Source organism: Triticum urartu, chromosome 2 (genome assembly GCF_003073215.2).
Source record: "Triticum urartu cultivar G1812 chromosome 2, Tu2.1, whole genome shotgun sequence".
NCBI classification, from domain to species: domain Eukaryota; kingdom Viridiplantae; phylum Streptophyta; class Magnoliopsida; order Poales; family Poaceae; genus Triticum; species Triticum urartu.
The window spans coordinates 128,195,235-128,209,421 of NC_053023.1; the positions used below are offsets into that span (position 1 = coordinate 128,195,235).

Consider the following 14,187-nt stretch of genomic DNA (forward strand, 5'->3'; position numbering starts at 1 on the left):
TTTGTAAACTCTCCAAAAGTTTATAACAAAAAATATTAACATATACAATAACAAATAAATACCATTAGATTCATTATTGAATGTACTTTCACATCATACATATATGTTATGGTAAATGTTTATATTTTTCTATAAACTTGGTCAAACTTTAGGAAGTTTGACTTAGGTCAAACCTAATATGCAGAGTTTACTGGTACTACTCGCTAGTTGCTTAGCCGAATCACTCAACACGCCACACGGGGAGTTCAGTGTCACAAAATTTTGAGGTCGGCGGGAAAATCTCCCGCGACCCTGATTTGAGCAGTGGGAAGTTACCATCATAGCCTTTGGAACAGGCCTACGGATGACGGTTGGTAGGGGGTTGTTTTCGTAACTTCAGGTTCACCCTACCCAGCCAACCCCACCCTGGCACCTAGAGTAGTACACCTGAATACTCCCCATTTTCTATCCCCACCGCAAAATAGAGTTCTACATGGCATCGCAGCCTTTCTACTCCTCCCCTTATACATCGACGCACTCATCCACCGCAGCGCATCTGCCTCATCGACGACCTCGTACGCTGCACTGGAGCCGGTCCATCATCGTCGTCGTACACGGAGCCTCTTCCCCGACACCATCTTCCACGGTCTCGGATCTGCTTCCCGGAAGCCGACGCCAAGCGCAGAAGCACCACCGTCATGGACAATGAACTGACTCCCATTGCCGACCATGACTCACAGAGGCCGACGCAACCATCATTCTCCTCCTCGATTGGTAATGTGTGTATTGAATCACTTAGCAGTACATGTGCAGTTCCAATTTTGTTCATACCTACCCTTCAAATTTCCTGGGTGCTATTGTTCCCGTAAAAGTAATTGGTTATAGCCTCCATTGTCCAACAGAATATCAGCTTGTAATTGTGCGTCGCTCATGTATCGCGTTGTGCTTGGGTAGGTATTTCATCTGCAACCAGTAGTGTGGCAAATGATGGATAGTTTTTAGAACTAGCAAGATGCGCATGCGTTGCACGCATCAAAATGCATTTGTATGAGCAGTTTATCTTGTGGGAGAAAAGGATGAACGAGGGAATGCCTTATTTGCAAATGCGGAGAGGGGTGTGGGTATCTTTTTGCAAAATTTCCACAGTTTCCTTCCTATCCGTCGGATATAAATCGGATGGCCTATATTGCAGGATGGCAGGAACACCATCATCACCAACTCTGTTTTTTATAAGAGTAGGGAAAAAGTAGAGAAAAAATAGAGTAGAGAAGTAGAGATAAATATAAAATATAAAATAAATATAACATTAGAGAAGAGAGTAGAGATAGCAGAGACGTCGGGAAAGGATTGCGCGCACGCGGGAAAAAGTGGTCGGGCGTGTGCTAGTTTTGGCGCGCGGCGTCCGGCGCACTTTATAAAATCTAACGCCCTCCCACCGCTCTGTGCCTTGCCACCGCTCTCTCCCCGCTCTGTGCCTCGCCACCGCTCTCTCCCCGCTCTTTCTCGTCTTGCCGCCACCGCGCCACCATGCCGCCGCGTTGCTGGGAAACTTGGGGATACCGCGGCGTCCGTGCGCGCCCCTCCGTAGGCTTCTCCGCCGAGATCCGATTCCGCGGGATGCGCCTCGGCCTCGGCAATTTCGACACCGCCAACGAGGCCGCCCGCGCGTACAACACGGCGGCGTGGCGCCTCCGGTGGCCTCATAGAACATTGAACTTCCCCAACGTGCCGACACGGGAGCGGGCACAGGAGCTCGCGCCTCTACCGCGGCTTATCACCGACGAGGATCGTCGCGACAACCGGAGGCGGGAGCACTATCTCGGCATCGCAGAGATGGACGAGGAAGCCATGGCGCTGTGGCACCAACGCTTCCCGCAGGACATCATCAACGAGCGTGAGTTCTACGAGCAAAGGAGGGCGGAGAGAGATAAGAGGAGGGCAAAGCGAGCCGCCTATCGCGAGGACAAGCATAGGCAAAGAGCGGACACTCAATTCAACATGAAGCTAGGAGCAGCGTCGCCCTGGGAATCCGACGATGATCGGTATCTTCACGCCTACAGTCAAGCGTCGGAGGAGGACATCACCGGGAGGAGTCGGACGACGAGGAGTAGTTGAATAATCTTTTTTATCTATCTATGCTGAGAACTATCCTCTACTCTTTATCTCTACTTCTCGATCTCAGCACTGTAAATGCTTTTTTAAAGCGTCGCGCGTTGCGATTCTGTTAGAGATGCTCTAACATGGCAGACGAGTGCTTTAATGTTGCCCGCAAGATGCGCGAGTATTACTAGTAGTATATTTTTCTTGCCATGTTGAGATTTTAAAACCACGAGTGCGAACATGCAGAGGAGCAATGAAGACCAAACACGGGATATTGGGGACACCTTCAAGGAGCGTGGCAAGTTAAAGAGGAGCTGCACCAAACCTGTAAAATGAGCTTTGGTAAGTAACACCCTTACAATTACTTTCGTTTAGCATCATGTTCTTCGATGTGTATATGTTGTAGTTTCTGTTTCTCTTAAGCCTCGTGTTCTTCGATGTGTCATAAGAGTCTTAATCGTCCTAATGCTTTCGTTTTTAGCTTGATGTAGGAAGTGGGTGTTCTCACCTTGTAGTCTGTTTTTATATTTTTTTTCCTTTTGAATTCACTTCTCCCGGTTCTGTTTATCTGGCTTCTACTAAATGGATCTGGGTTGCTCTGAGCAATTATCTAAAAAAGAAGTAACTTCATGTCAGGATGCAGTTCCTGCAAGGAGGGAAGTATGGTCACCTCGAGATCATGTTTCCAGAATGAGGCTGGATTACACACAAGGTGCCAGTTCCCTAATGATGTTGGATTAGACACAAGGTGCAAATTCCCAGATGATGCTGGATTACACACAAGCCAGGTGGAGTCGTCAGCTGTTCGTGTCCTCGTGGCTCTAGTAAAGGCTGAAAGAAAGCGTGCAGCAGCCCTTGAGAATATAGCTGAGTTCCTGAAGAAGCGAAAAGAGCAATCAGATGCTCTCTTCACCCATGCCAAAGAAGAGATGGAAGAAGCCAGAAATAAGCTAGCAGAGGCAGAGCAAGCTAGGCGTCTCCTGCTATCGAAAACTGTTGTCAATACAAAATTTCCTTCATAGTAGCTAGGTTCAAATGTTTATCCCGTCAGCATGCCTGTTGTGATGTCCATGCAGCTACTGATGTGGCACAAAATATATTTTTTTGGGTCATGTAATAACAGCAATTACTTTCCAAACAATAACAGACGAAGCATTGGACATGGTATAGTTCACGCGCAAGCCCGACATTCCAATTTCAACTTCCACGTCAAATTCATGTTCACAGATATCTCCACATTCATACATAATGTCCACAACCATGATTCACTTCAAAGCCAAAAAAATTGAGGAGTTATGAATAAATAAAAACCTCTAGTTCCTGCTACCAGTGCGAGCACAACAAGTCAAGACCATGCGTAATTAATTATATTTTGGTTACTTTTTATGTTCTAAAATGCCGGTCGGCTCGCGGAAGGACGTGTTGCCGGCACATGCGCGGATTCAATGAAGGCAGGCGGGGCAGTCTGAAGCCGGTTGCATGCGGCGAGGAGGCGTGTTTAGTCGGGCCTGCAACGAGTGGGGCCATCTTGGCCGGCGCGCCGGTTCAATTCCTGCGCTATGAGAGGTCGCGTCCGTGTTAGAGAAATCACTCCCTCTAGTCCTTTTTTGTTTGCGTATAACAAAATCTCGTTTTCCATTCACATTTTACAAGTAAAATTCATGGACAAACTTTGACCCAAAAAATGATGGGGACTAGTAAACCAGAACGGAGGTAGTAGTTTTTTTTAATCAAAGAAGGGTTTCCCCCATCCGATTTTCATTACTGAAAACCAACATCTAAATCTAAACATAGTATTTGCCCTAGAACTACCAGGTTCAACATCTCGCAACATAAACCCATACAACCATACGCCAAGGAGGTACGTAGTAGGTAGTACTATGAATTCCATTTTCGCTCCATACCAATCGTTCTAAAAACTACTTAGTACTTATAACGCACCATTGAAAATCGGAACTCCTAACCCCGCTAAAAAATTTGATATTTTAAACGTGGCTACTCGATCGGTGACAACTGGCGAGCCACCGCCTCCAAGTCGTTCACCTATGGTCCCGACCATCAACTCCTACGGATCAAATTATCACGCGAGTTGACTATTAATACAAAGGTGCGCTCCACCACGTACCCAGTACCCGCGAATGCAGCAATCGTGCACCTAGGGTTTTAGGGTTTATTTGTTAACGTTGCCTTTACGTAACACTCATGTGTGCGAGACAGCGAAAGACCGACTGCGTGTGTGCGCCTCTTATCTTCGTATATGTACTCCACCGTTTGTGTGGTGTCCACAAAATTATAATAACTGCTAGCAATGTGCCAATACGTTGCCACACGATCTGAGTAGATTAATACATATTCACCGATTTGATAGAAAAAAAGTCTAGTTTTGAAATACGTATGTCACTAAAAAAATGTTATGTTTCACTCAAAATATATTCCTTTGGCGGTTTTGATGAGATAAAGGAGGAATGTTGTTGGTTTCAAGATTTGAGAAGTGGTATGTGTCTAATTTCTACTCTTACTAGCAAGATGCCCGTGCGTTGCATGGAACATCAAGATCTTGTGGGAGAAAAGGATGAACGAGGGAAGGCCTTATCTGCAAATGTGGAGAGGAGTGCAGATAAATTTCCATAGTTTCGTTCCTATCCGTCAGATACAAATCGACGGCCTATATTGCAGGATGGCGGGCCCACCATCATCACCAGCTCTGTTTTTTATCCCTACTCTTATAAAAAGCATAGTCGGTGATGATCGTGTGCCTGCCATCCTGCAATACAGGCCGTCCGATCTATATCTGACGGATAGGAAGGAAACTATGGCAATTTTGCAAAAAGATACCCACACCCCTCTCCACACTTGCAAATAAGGTCTTCCCTTGTTCATCCTTTTCTCCCACAAGATAAACTACTCATACAAATGTATCTTCATGTTCCGTGCAACGCATGGGCATCTTGCTAGTTGTTGCAAAAAGCCCATGTGTGTGAGAGAGAGAGGGAGAGAGGAGGAGGACGGAGTGCATGTGTGACAAAGACACAAAGTGTGTGTGTGCGGGAGGTGTCAGCTTAAAATGAGGTGATAGTGTGTGTGCACGATCGAGAGGGCGTGTCTCAAAAAGGGAAGAAAAATCTACATAGATACAAGGAGCGGGAGAGAGACATGTGTGCGATAGTGGAATCACGAGTGTGCAGGTGTATAAACCTATCTAGAGGCTAGTCGATAAATGTTTGTGAGAGAAATATGAGACGGGGGTGCGAAAGCGAGAGTTATGTGTGTGTGTGTGAGAGAGAGAGAGAGACGGTAGTCGGGAAGGGGAGTGGAAGCAGGAGGTGTGTGTGAGAGAGAGAGGGGGAGTTTGTCTGATCAATAAACAAATGAATAATGTCAGTCTGGGATGGAGACGAAAAGGAGACCGCAACAAATGTTGTGTCTACAGCAGAGAGAGAGAGAGAGTGAGAGTATTTTTAGTGGTATGATTCATATCTAGAGACATATAGGGTGTGAGAGAGAATACCATAGAGAGAAAGACAAAGTGAAAGACGAGTGGAGACTGTGTGTGGCGGTGAAAAAGAAAGCTTTGGTACCTAGTGATACGAGAGAACGGTAGAGACGTGAGACATAATGAAAACTGTGTAATGTACAATGATAGGGAGAGTGTGACACTTCTCAAGGGAGACGTCGAGATACCATGTTTGCGAGGATAGGAGAAACATCAAGTGAGCGTGCGGGTGAGCTGGAGAAAAGAGAGTGATAGCTACATGAAGGAGCATGCATGCAAGAGAGATGGGCATGAAAGGAGTGAACATAAAAGGGATTCAAATATTTGAATTCGAGATGATGATACATGTACTCCATACTCGAACCAAAATTGATCTATCAAACATGCATACTCATATGAATTCACGTGCATCTATGTTATTTAATATGTAGATATTACTGATCCATACATTTTAGTAGAACATAATTTGCTTTAATTTTTTGAATTCAACCTTATGATTTTGAGATCATTGTATTTGTAAATCATATTATACATATAAAGGAGCAGAATTCTTTGTTGTGCTTTTGAAAGTATATATTAAAAAATGATGTATATAGAATTTTATTCCAATCGAAAATGGATCCCGCCCGAAAAAAATAGAATACAAACGGGATTCGAATTGAGTTGGCACGGTAAACATGCACTCTGCAAAATTTGAACGAAGCGGGGAAAGTTGCAGTAACCGCCCGAAACCAAAATCTACGAGATGCAAATTACTACTGCCTATCCCTGCCACGCAAAGCCTATCTGCTCAATTTCTATAGGTTTCGATAGGGGTAGGTTTGTAATTTTACTCGAACGTGACATAACCGCCTCTCACCCGGATTCATACACGGTGGGCACCAAAACACAGTGTGTCCTCGGCCAAAATCGACTCCCTCCCCGATTCATACACGGCGGGCGCCAAAAACAAACTCTCGTCGGCAAATATTCGGTGTATGCGAGATTACTGTCCTATCCCCAACTGACTAATATTGTTGTGATGTAGGAAATTTGAAACAAGGGCTAAGTTTGTAAATTTCCTCGCATTTGAGACAAGCGCGCCCTGAAGACATGGTTCCCCCTTCCTCTCCACCTCCATTTCCCCATTCGTACTCCGTGGGCGCCAAAACACCCTGTCCACCCCAACCTCCTCCGTCCGCCACCCCATCCACCGCCGTCCTCCTCCACCATGCCGGAGCTGATACCCCGACGCCGCCGTCCATTACAAGAGATCGACCTCTCTCATCCACGGCTTCGGACCGGGATCCTTGCATCCCGTCCTCTAGCATCATCCCCGCTGTCGTCCACCTTGTCGGCGCCACTCTTACGACCGTCTCGTCCACCGTGCCCCACCACCACCGTCTACCCTCCTAGATCTGCTTCCACGCCGCCGACAGCCATCGCTACTGCAGCACCGTCAAATTCTCAGCAGATGCATACACGGCACCAGAGGCGGTACTCTTTCGTATCTGCTCAACTTATTTATCACAGCAAGAAAATAGATCACCACTGCTTTACTCTGATTTCTTGTCCATCACTTACTTGCTAGTTGAGAGCAAACATTGGTTGCAAATTTGCCTTTGTCCGGTTTGCACCTTCATATCCGCCATGGCACACTCAACACTATACTCCCAATGCTTATGGTTTTTGCCTTTTATATTCCACACTAGTTAAATCATAGTAGAGTAAATTTCAAAATTGGGTCAGTCGGTTTTTCAGAGCTCATCGGATTTCACCGGTGCGAACGAAGGGGCTCGGGTGGGGACTTTGGTTGTTGGGGGCGGTGGTGGGGCCTCGCCGAACAAAGAAAACGGGGGGGGGGGGGGGGGGGGGGGGGGGGGGGGGGTGGCGGAGGAACACAGGCGGTGGGGGCCGATGGTCTGGCCGGCGGCCCGTGCGGTGTTCTGTATGGGAAGAATCAGAGACAAGGAAGAAGAAGGGTTAGGAGACATAGGATTTTCATCCAACCGCCTGAAATGGTCGACTGACCCAAATGCAAACATGCCTTTATATTCAGTACCATCATCATACATGCTTAGCACTGCTCCTGAATCCATCAAGCTAAACAACGTGCCACTCATAATTCCAAACTTGTTGCTCAAGTACGAATCTGATATGATGCTGATATTACTAAAACAGATAACATTTAATTGGTCAGCTAATGTTCCTACTTTACTTCCAAAAAAGCACGTGCACCACATATAGAGAGACAGCATGGAGTTGCTTTCTTAATGCGCTCTGGTTCATCATGTGTGGGCACTGCGCAACGAACATTTTATTATCCAAAATCTGCTTGCTCTTCTTTAGCATGTTCCTCTTCTGTTCTTCTTTAATAAGTACTCTCTCCGTTCCTAAATACAAGTCTTTGTATAGATTCCACCATGGACTACATATGGAGCAAAATGAGTGAATCTACACTCTAAAATGTATCTGGATACATCTATATGTGATCCATAGTGAAAATCTCTACGAAGACTTATATTTTGGAACAGAGGGAGTATGATAGTAGTATAGTATGTTCCTTTTAGTGAATATGAGCAGGGACATTTGCAGTGTCGAGGTCTATACGGTCAGTTGGTATGGACACTTTGAACTCGTCGGGCCTCTTTGATTCATAGGATTTTGTAAACATGGGAATAGGATTTGTAGTGGCCTGCCCACTTGAATCCTATAAGAATAGCAAGGAAATGCGGGGAGCTATGTCGCCTTTGAGAGTTACACTGATATTAACAGTACCGCACCTTCAGTTGAAGAGAGCTGGTATCCGAAGGCTTTCTAGCCATACCGGCAATACTAGCACATATATTCCAACAAGTTCCACTTTGCTGATTTTACTCTGATGCTTACGGTTTTCCTGTTATATCTACACTATGATCTGTCTAGCTACTTTGTGTCGCACTAGCAGCAGTCCACTCTTGAAGCTAAACACCGCAATGACTTGCAAAATTGGCACCAAGGCATTGAGTGCCATTCTCGATACAATGAAACTCATACGCTCACCACATGTTGATTCTTGTTCAGAATATGATCCTAATGACCATTCTAACCTCAAGGAGTCAAAGGCAGATGGCCTGTCCTGTTCACCCATCAAGGTGCTTGTTCTAATTTGGCAAGGTTTTATTGATTGCACGTATCTTGCATATGTTGTCTTGCATTTCTTCTACTTTGTTACACCGCCATCTGCTTAGTTTACTCATCATATATGTCGAGATGCCATGCCCATCCATTATCAATACATATTCCATCTGTCATCATACCATGTTTTTCCACTCAAATGTTGTTCTTGTGCATCAGACATCAAAAAGGAAGAGGGTGATTGCCGAACCTGAAGGAGCACCAGGAAAGTCCTTGAAAAACGTGGTTGTGCCAGAGAAATCAGACAGCACCCCACTTATATTGGTTGTACCACTAGTGACACAAAACATAGGACCGACTCTAGCAGACTGTACCCATACTTCACTGGCCACACCACTAGCCGCACCACACAGGACCTGCACTCCAGCAAAAGGTATGCCGATTTCAGTTGCCATAGCACCAGCCGTACCACGGAAAAATCCCACTCCAGCAAAAAGTACAGCAAGTCCACCGGCCGAAGACCTATCCCAACTGTAGAGACGGCCAATTCCTGCAGATTGGAACCCCATTCCAGTTATTCCCAGTTTAAAATACAATGCTTTCAATGTTGTTAGGGACTACGTGCATATTTTCCCATCATGGAAAGATTATAGTGAAGACAAACACCATTTTCACATCTTCTTCTCCCACTTATGTGTAAGTGCTATTATTCATGGTGATTATTTTCCTGTTTTCTGCTGATTGAACACATCAATGATTTACATTGCATTGTTGTAAGTAGGCGAGTGTCAATCTGGATAGTCATGATGAGCAAAGCATGCTTGCGCTTTTCAAGGAAGCATTGCAGCAGTATCGGTGTTACCTGAGGAAATCACAATTTGATGGCAAGTCTATAAACGAATTTCTGGTGAAGTCTCATGTGCTAAATTTAGAAGACATTGAATGGAAAAACCTTGTTATGCACTGGTCTCGTTCCGAGGATGGGCTACTGTCTATGATATCGCATGACAATTTGAACTTCTACTTTTCCGCATGTGCCTTACGGATCTTTTTTGAAGGAAATCTGCTCGAAAAAAAATTCCGGTTTGAAAAGAACAACAGGATATCGCAAATATGATGCCCGTTGCTTTGTCTTGTTAGTACCTGTTGTCCTATATCACAGTACTTGCATACATACCTGGTTCATTATGTGACAACAGTATGCATGATAGCTTGCTTTTCAATTGTTCGCTCCAAATTACCTGATCTATATGAATGGTTACATTAGTGTAGAATATATCCAATGCCAATGAAATTTTTTAGCTCTGCATTGTTCTTGTAAGTACCCGCTATCCTTTATCAGTGTACTTATATGGATAGGTAGTTGTTCATGTACCATCACTCTGCAGCTTATTTTCCTTTGCCCTCCATTTTCTACACATAAGATCTATATTTACTCTTACCATAAGGTTGGATAACACTGATGGTACTGAAGAAGTTTAGCTCTGCATTGCTCTTGGCTGTACCTTTTGCCTGTATCGATGTACTTACATTTATAGCTACTTGGTTATGTAGCATCACTCTTCATCTTATCTTAAATATTCTCCATTTTTTCTTATATTGTCACACCTATATTTACTCTTAACAAAATGTAGAATAAAGGCAATGCTTATGAAGAAGATTCTGTGGTAAACTTCTTGAATTGCCACCCCATCAGTATGGACAAGGGCTTTATAGAGCCTGCCTTCACCAATAATGTAAGTTTGTCCTTCTCAAGACTTCAAACTTTGTTGTGTATATTTGGTTAGGCATGACTGTAACAGCTATTTATTTTTGGTGTTTGCATCAAATTTATGTTTAAAGTTTATTATGTAGTCCAGATCATAAACAAAAGTTTGTCCTTCTCAATTTAAGTTTTCAGTTGTACAACCAAGTTCCTTCTTCATACCATGTAAATTAAACTATACAGAGCAAGTGATCTTATTTTGCCAATCTGAAATGGGATAAATTGACAGCACACTAACCATTGATACTTATGAGTTCTTGATTTGTAATCCAGTGGTGTCGTGAAGCTGCCAACTCCTTCACAATGTCATTTCCTGCCGTGTCTTGACCTGAACAATACTATATTGTGTTAATGCTATTTTAAACTGTGTCACTTCATTCGTTAGTAAGAAATGTGATGAATTGTCAGCATTGATACTTATATGTGCAAAACCTGTCATCTGTCTGCTTGTTTATCTTTCAGAGTGAGGAGGATATAAGTGTCAAACAAGTGCAGTCTCACCAGCTCGCTCAGCTGCTTGCACTGCAGCTCCCAAGCAGGGCTAACCTTTCTTGAACTCTATTGAAGTGTTGTCAGTTTTGTATATTATTTTGTCAGCGTGTTTAGTTGCACTGGTGGCGATCTTTGATGCCCAGTGTATGTAATCTGTTGTCTGCGTGTGCTTTATTATCATAGTGGCGAACTTTGATGCCTAGTGGATGTAATATGCTGTAATTTCTTTATTGTATAGTCTAGGTTTTTTTCTTATTCACGATGCTGCAGTTATTTTACTGTATATATATCATGTCTTCGCAGTAAACCGGCCAAACCGTAAAATTACGGTACATAATCGGTTCGTCATGCAAATCACCATGTATGATCCGCATCATGGGCCCCGTCATCTTGGTCCGTTAACAAGCCTAAATGTAAACTGGCCCACTAGTAGATTCGGGCCATTAATAGGCCGAGTAAAGCGCCGGCCCTATTTTCCCAAGAAAACTCAATGGGCCTTTAGGAGGATGAAAAGTAGGTTGGGCCTGAAACGTGCTGAACAGCTCACGGGTCGGCAACAGACCGAAATAGAACCCGGCCCATGAATGTGCCAATCAAATCATGGGCTTATAGGCCAAAATTGTCTCGGTCCTTGTTTGGCCCAATCAGATTATCGGCTTTTAACAGGCCGAATTTTATATAGGGCCGAAATGTTAAACGGGCCCTTAACAGGCCGAAACTAATATCATGCTGAATTACTAAATGGGCCTTTAGCAAATGTCCCCAAAGGCGTAGCGTCCAGTTGACGGGCCGAAACTGATATGGGCCATAATTTAGCCCAAAGCCTCTTAAAGGGCCGGACCTGATCTGGGCCGTAATTTGGCCCAGAACGTGGTAGGATTTTAACGGGCCGGATCTCATATGGGCCATTATTAGGCCCGGAACATGGCAGACCATTAATGGACCGGATCAAATATGGCCGGCATTTGGCCCAAAACATGGCAGCCTACAGCTAGGCTGGCCCATTAATGTCGGCAAAATCTCGTGGGCCTTTAACTGGGCCGGCCCATTATGGTCCACAAAAATCTTGTGGGCCTTCACCTGGGCCGGCCCATTATGGCCCGCAAAAATCTTGGGGGCCTTTACTTGGGCCGTCCCATTATGGCCCGTAAAATCTTGTGGGCCTTTAGCTGGGCCGTCCCATTATGGTTCGCAAAATCTTGTGGACCTTTAGTTGGGCCGGCCCATTTAAACTTTATTGGCCACTTTTGGGCCGGTTCACATGTTAACATATCATAGGCGCATCTCGCCCATTGGATGAGTGACACTTGTGCCAACACGGAGCTGACACGTGTTTCCTCCAGCCAATGATGATTTTACACGTGGAAAATCCCCATTGGTCGGGGCTGTTAACGGGTTATCGGATCCAAAACCGGACCCGATAGCTTAACGGCGTTCCATTACGGTGGATGCCATGTGTCGGTCACCCTTGACGAAAGCACTTCTGTGACCCGCGATTTATCATCATGGAAGTGGACACTTCCGTGATGATAATTTTGGTAATGTCATCGAACACTTCTACGACAGCACAGGTATGACTATCTTGATTCTGTCATAAATTTGTCATGGATGTACATGCATGACAGAAAACGTGACCTACTGTGACAAACACGTATGATCACGGAAGTGTATTTTTTTGTAGTGTTGGTGAGTGTATGGATCCGAACTCTGATGGAGTCGGTCTTAGGTGTTTCTCCTATGCGCTACCTGCTTTTAAGAAGTATTGAAGAATGCAAAAAGAAGGAAAGTATATATAAAAAATGTTATCGGAGTGTTTGCAGACTTATCCGTATTGTGCTTCTGCCGATGCCCATGGTATTTTAAGTGTGTAGTTATGTATGCGCGGTATAGCTTTATCGTGTATATGAGATGGGTGGCGGAAGCCGAACTGCTATTTCTGTTCCGGATTTGATCGATCTTCAGGGGCAAATTGCTTCTGGCCCTCTGCATTTAGCTGGTGAATCATTCCTTCATCCCTATTGCCTGGCGGCCCCCTTCCCTTGTGTTCGGTGTTGAGCTTGCCGGCCTGCTTGAGGACCCAACAGCTTCTGTTGGTATGATTAGCTGGTTTATTGGGGTGGCCGTGAATCTTGCAGGGTCGGTCTAGTATCCTGTCTAGGTTGGATGGTCCGTCTCTGTTCGCCTTGAATGGATTTTTCTGTTGACCGGGCTTGGGATTGCTAAATCCGGCGTTAACCGCTGTGTCGCGTGATCTTTCATTATCATTACGACTATTGTATTTACTTCGTCTTGGCTTGCCATTGCCGTCTCGGATTTCAGAAGTGCCCGAGTCATTGGCGCTATTGCTTCTACGAGCGAGCCAGCTGTCTTCTGCCGTGCAGAAACGGGTCATTAGAGCGGTAAGGGCTGTCATGGATCTAGGTCCTTCTTGACCGAGGTGGCGTGCAAGCCATTCATCCCGGATGTTGTGTTTGAAGGTCGCAAGGGCTTCTGTGACCGAACAGTCGACAATTTGGTTCTTTTTAACTAAGAACCTGGTCCGGAGCTCCCTTGCTGACTCTCCGGGCTGCTGGACAATGTTACTTAGGTCATCAGCATCCAATGGCCGGACATAAGTTCCTTGGAAGTTGTTATGAAAGGCGTCCTCCAAGTCCTCCCAGCTGCCAATATAATTTTCTGGCAGACTGTTTAACCAGTCCCGAGCTGGTCCTTTGAGTTTTAGTGGTAGGTAATTGATGGCGTGAAGATCATCTCCACGGGCCAGGTGGATATGGAGGAGGAAGTCCTCAATCCATACTGCGGGATCCATTGTTCCATCGTATGATTCAATGTTCATGGGTTTGAACCCGTCTGGGAATTCATGCTCCATTACTTCATTTGTGAAGCACAGAGGGTGTGCGGCGCCTCTATGTTGGGCCACGCTGTGGTGTACCTCTGACGAAGTCCATTTGCGGTTTTCGGCCCGAGCGTGGCTAGGTTTGTCACGTCCGAATAGGTGGCCGTCGTCGCGTGTCGAGGTGTGTCCTTGCGATCCGTACATCGCTCTTGGGTTTCATGTTTTACTACCCCAACCCTGCTGAAGGTTGTATGTACAACCTTGAGCTGTTTTGTTCCTGCCTGTACGGCGAGGTGGGGTGGTCTATTGTTCAGCTTGAGTTGCCGCTTGAACCGGACCAAGTTGTGGCTGGCCTGCCGCATTGTGCGTTGATCGTACGGGCTCGAGCGCCTTATCGTCGCCGTGGGGTAGCGATCTATTCTTCGG

General features: G+C 45.3%; 1 protein-coding gene across 1 annotated transcript; it reads left to right on the forward strand.

The window, feature by feature from the left end:
• The first annotated feature begins 1,506 nt into the window (after positions 1–1,506).
• On the forward strand, positions 1,507–2,094 carry LOC125535403 (ethylene-responsive transcription factor ERF010-like). Its single transcript, XM_048698455.1, has one exon. The coding sequence runs from the start codon at positions 1,507–1,509 to the stop codon at positions 2,092–2,094; it is 588 nt and encodes a 195-aa protein (XP_048554412.1).
• The last annotated feature ends 12,093 nt before the right edge of the window (positions 2,095–14,187 follow it).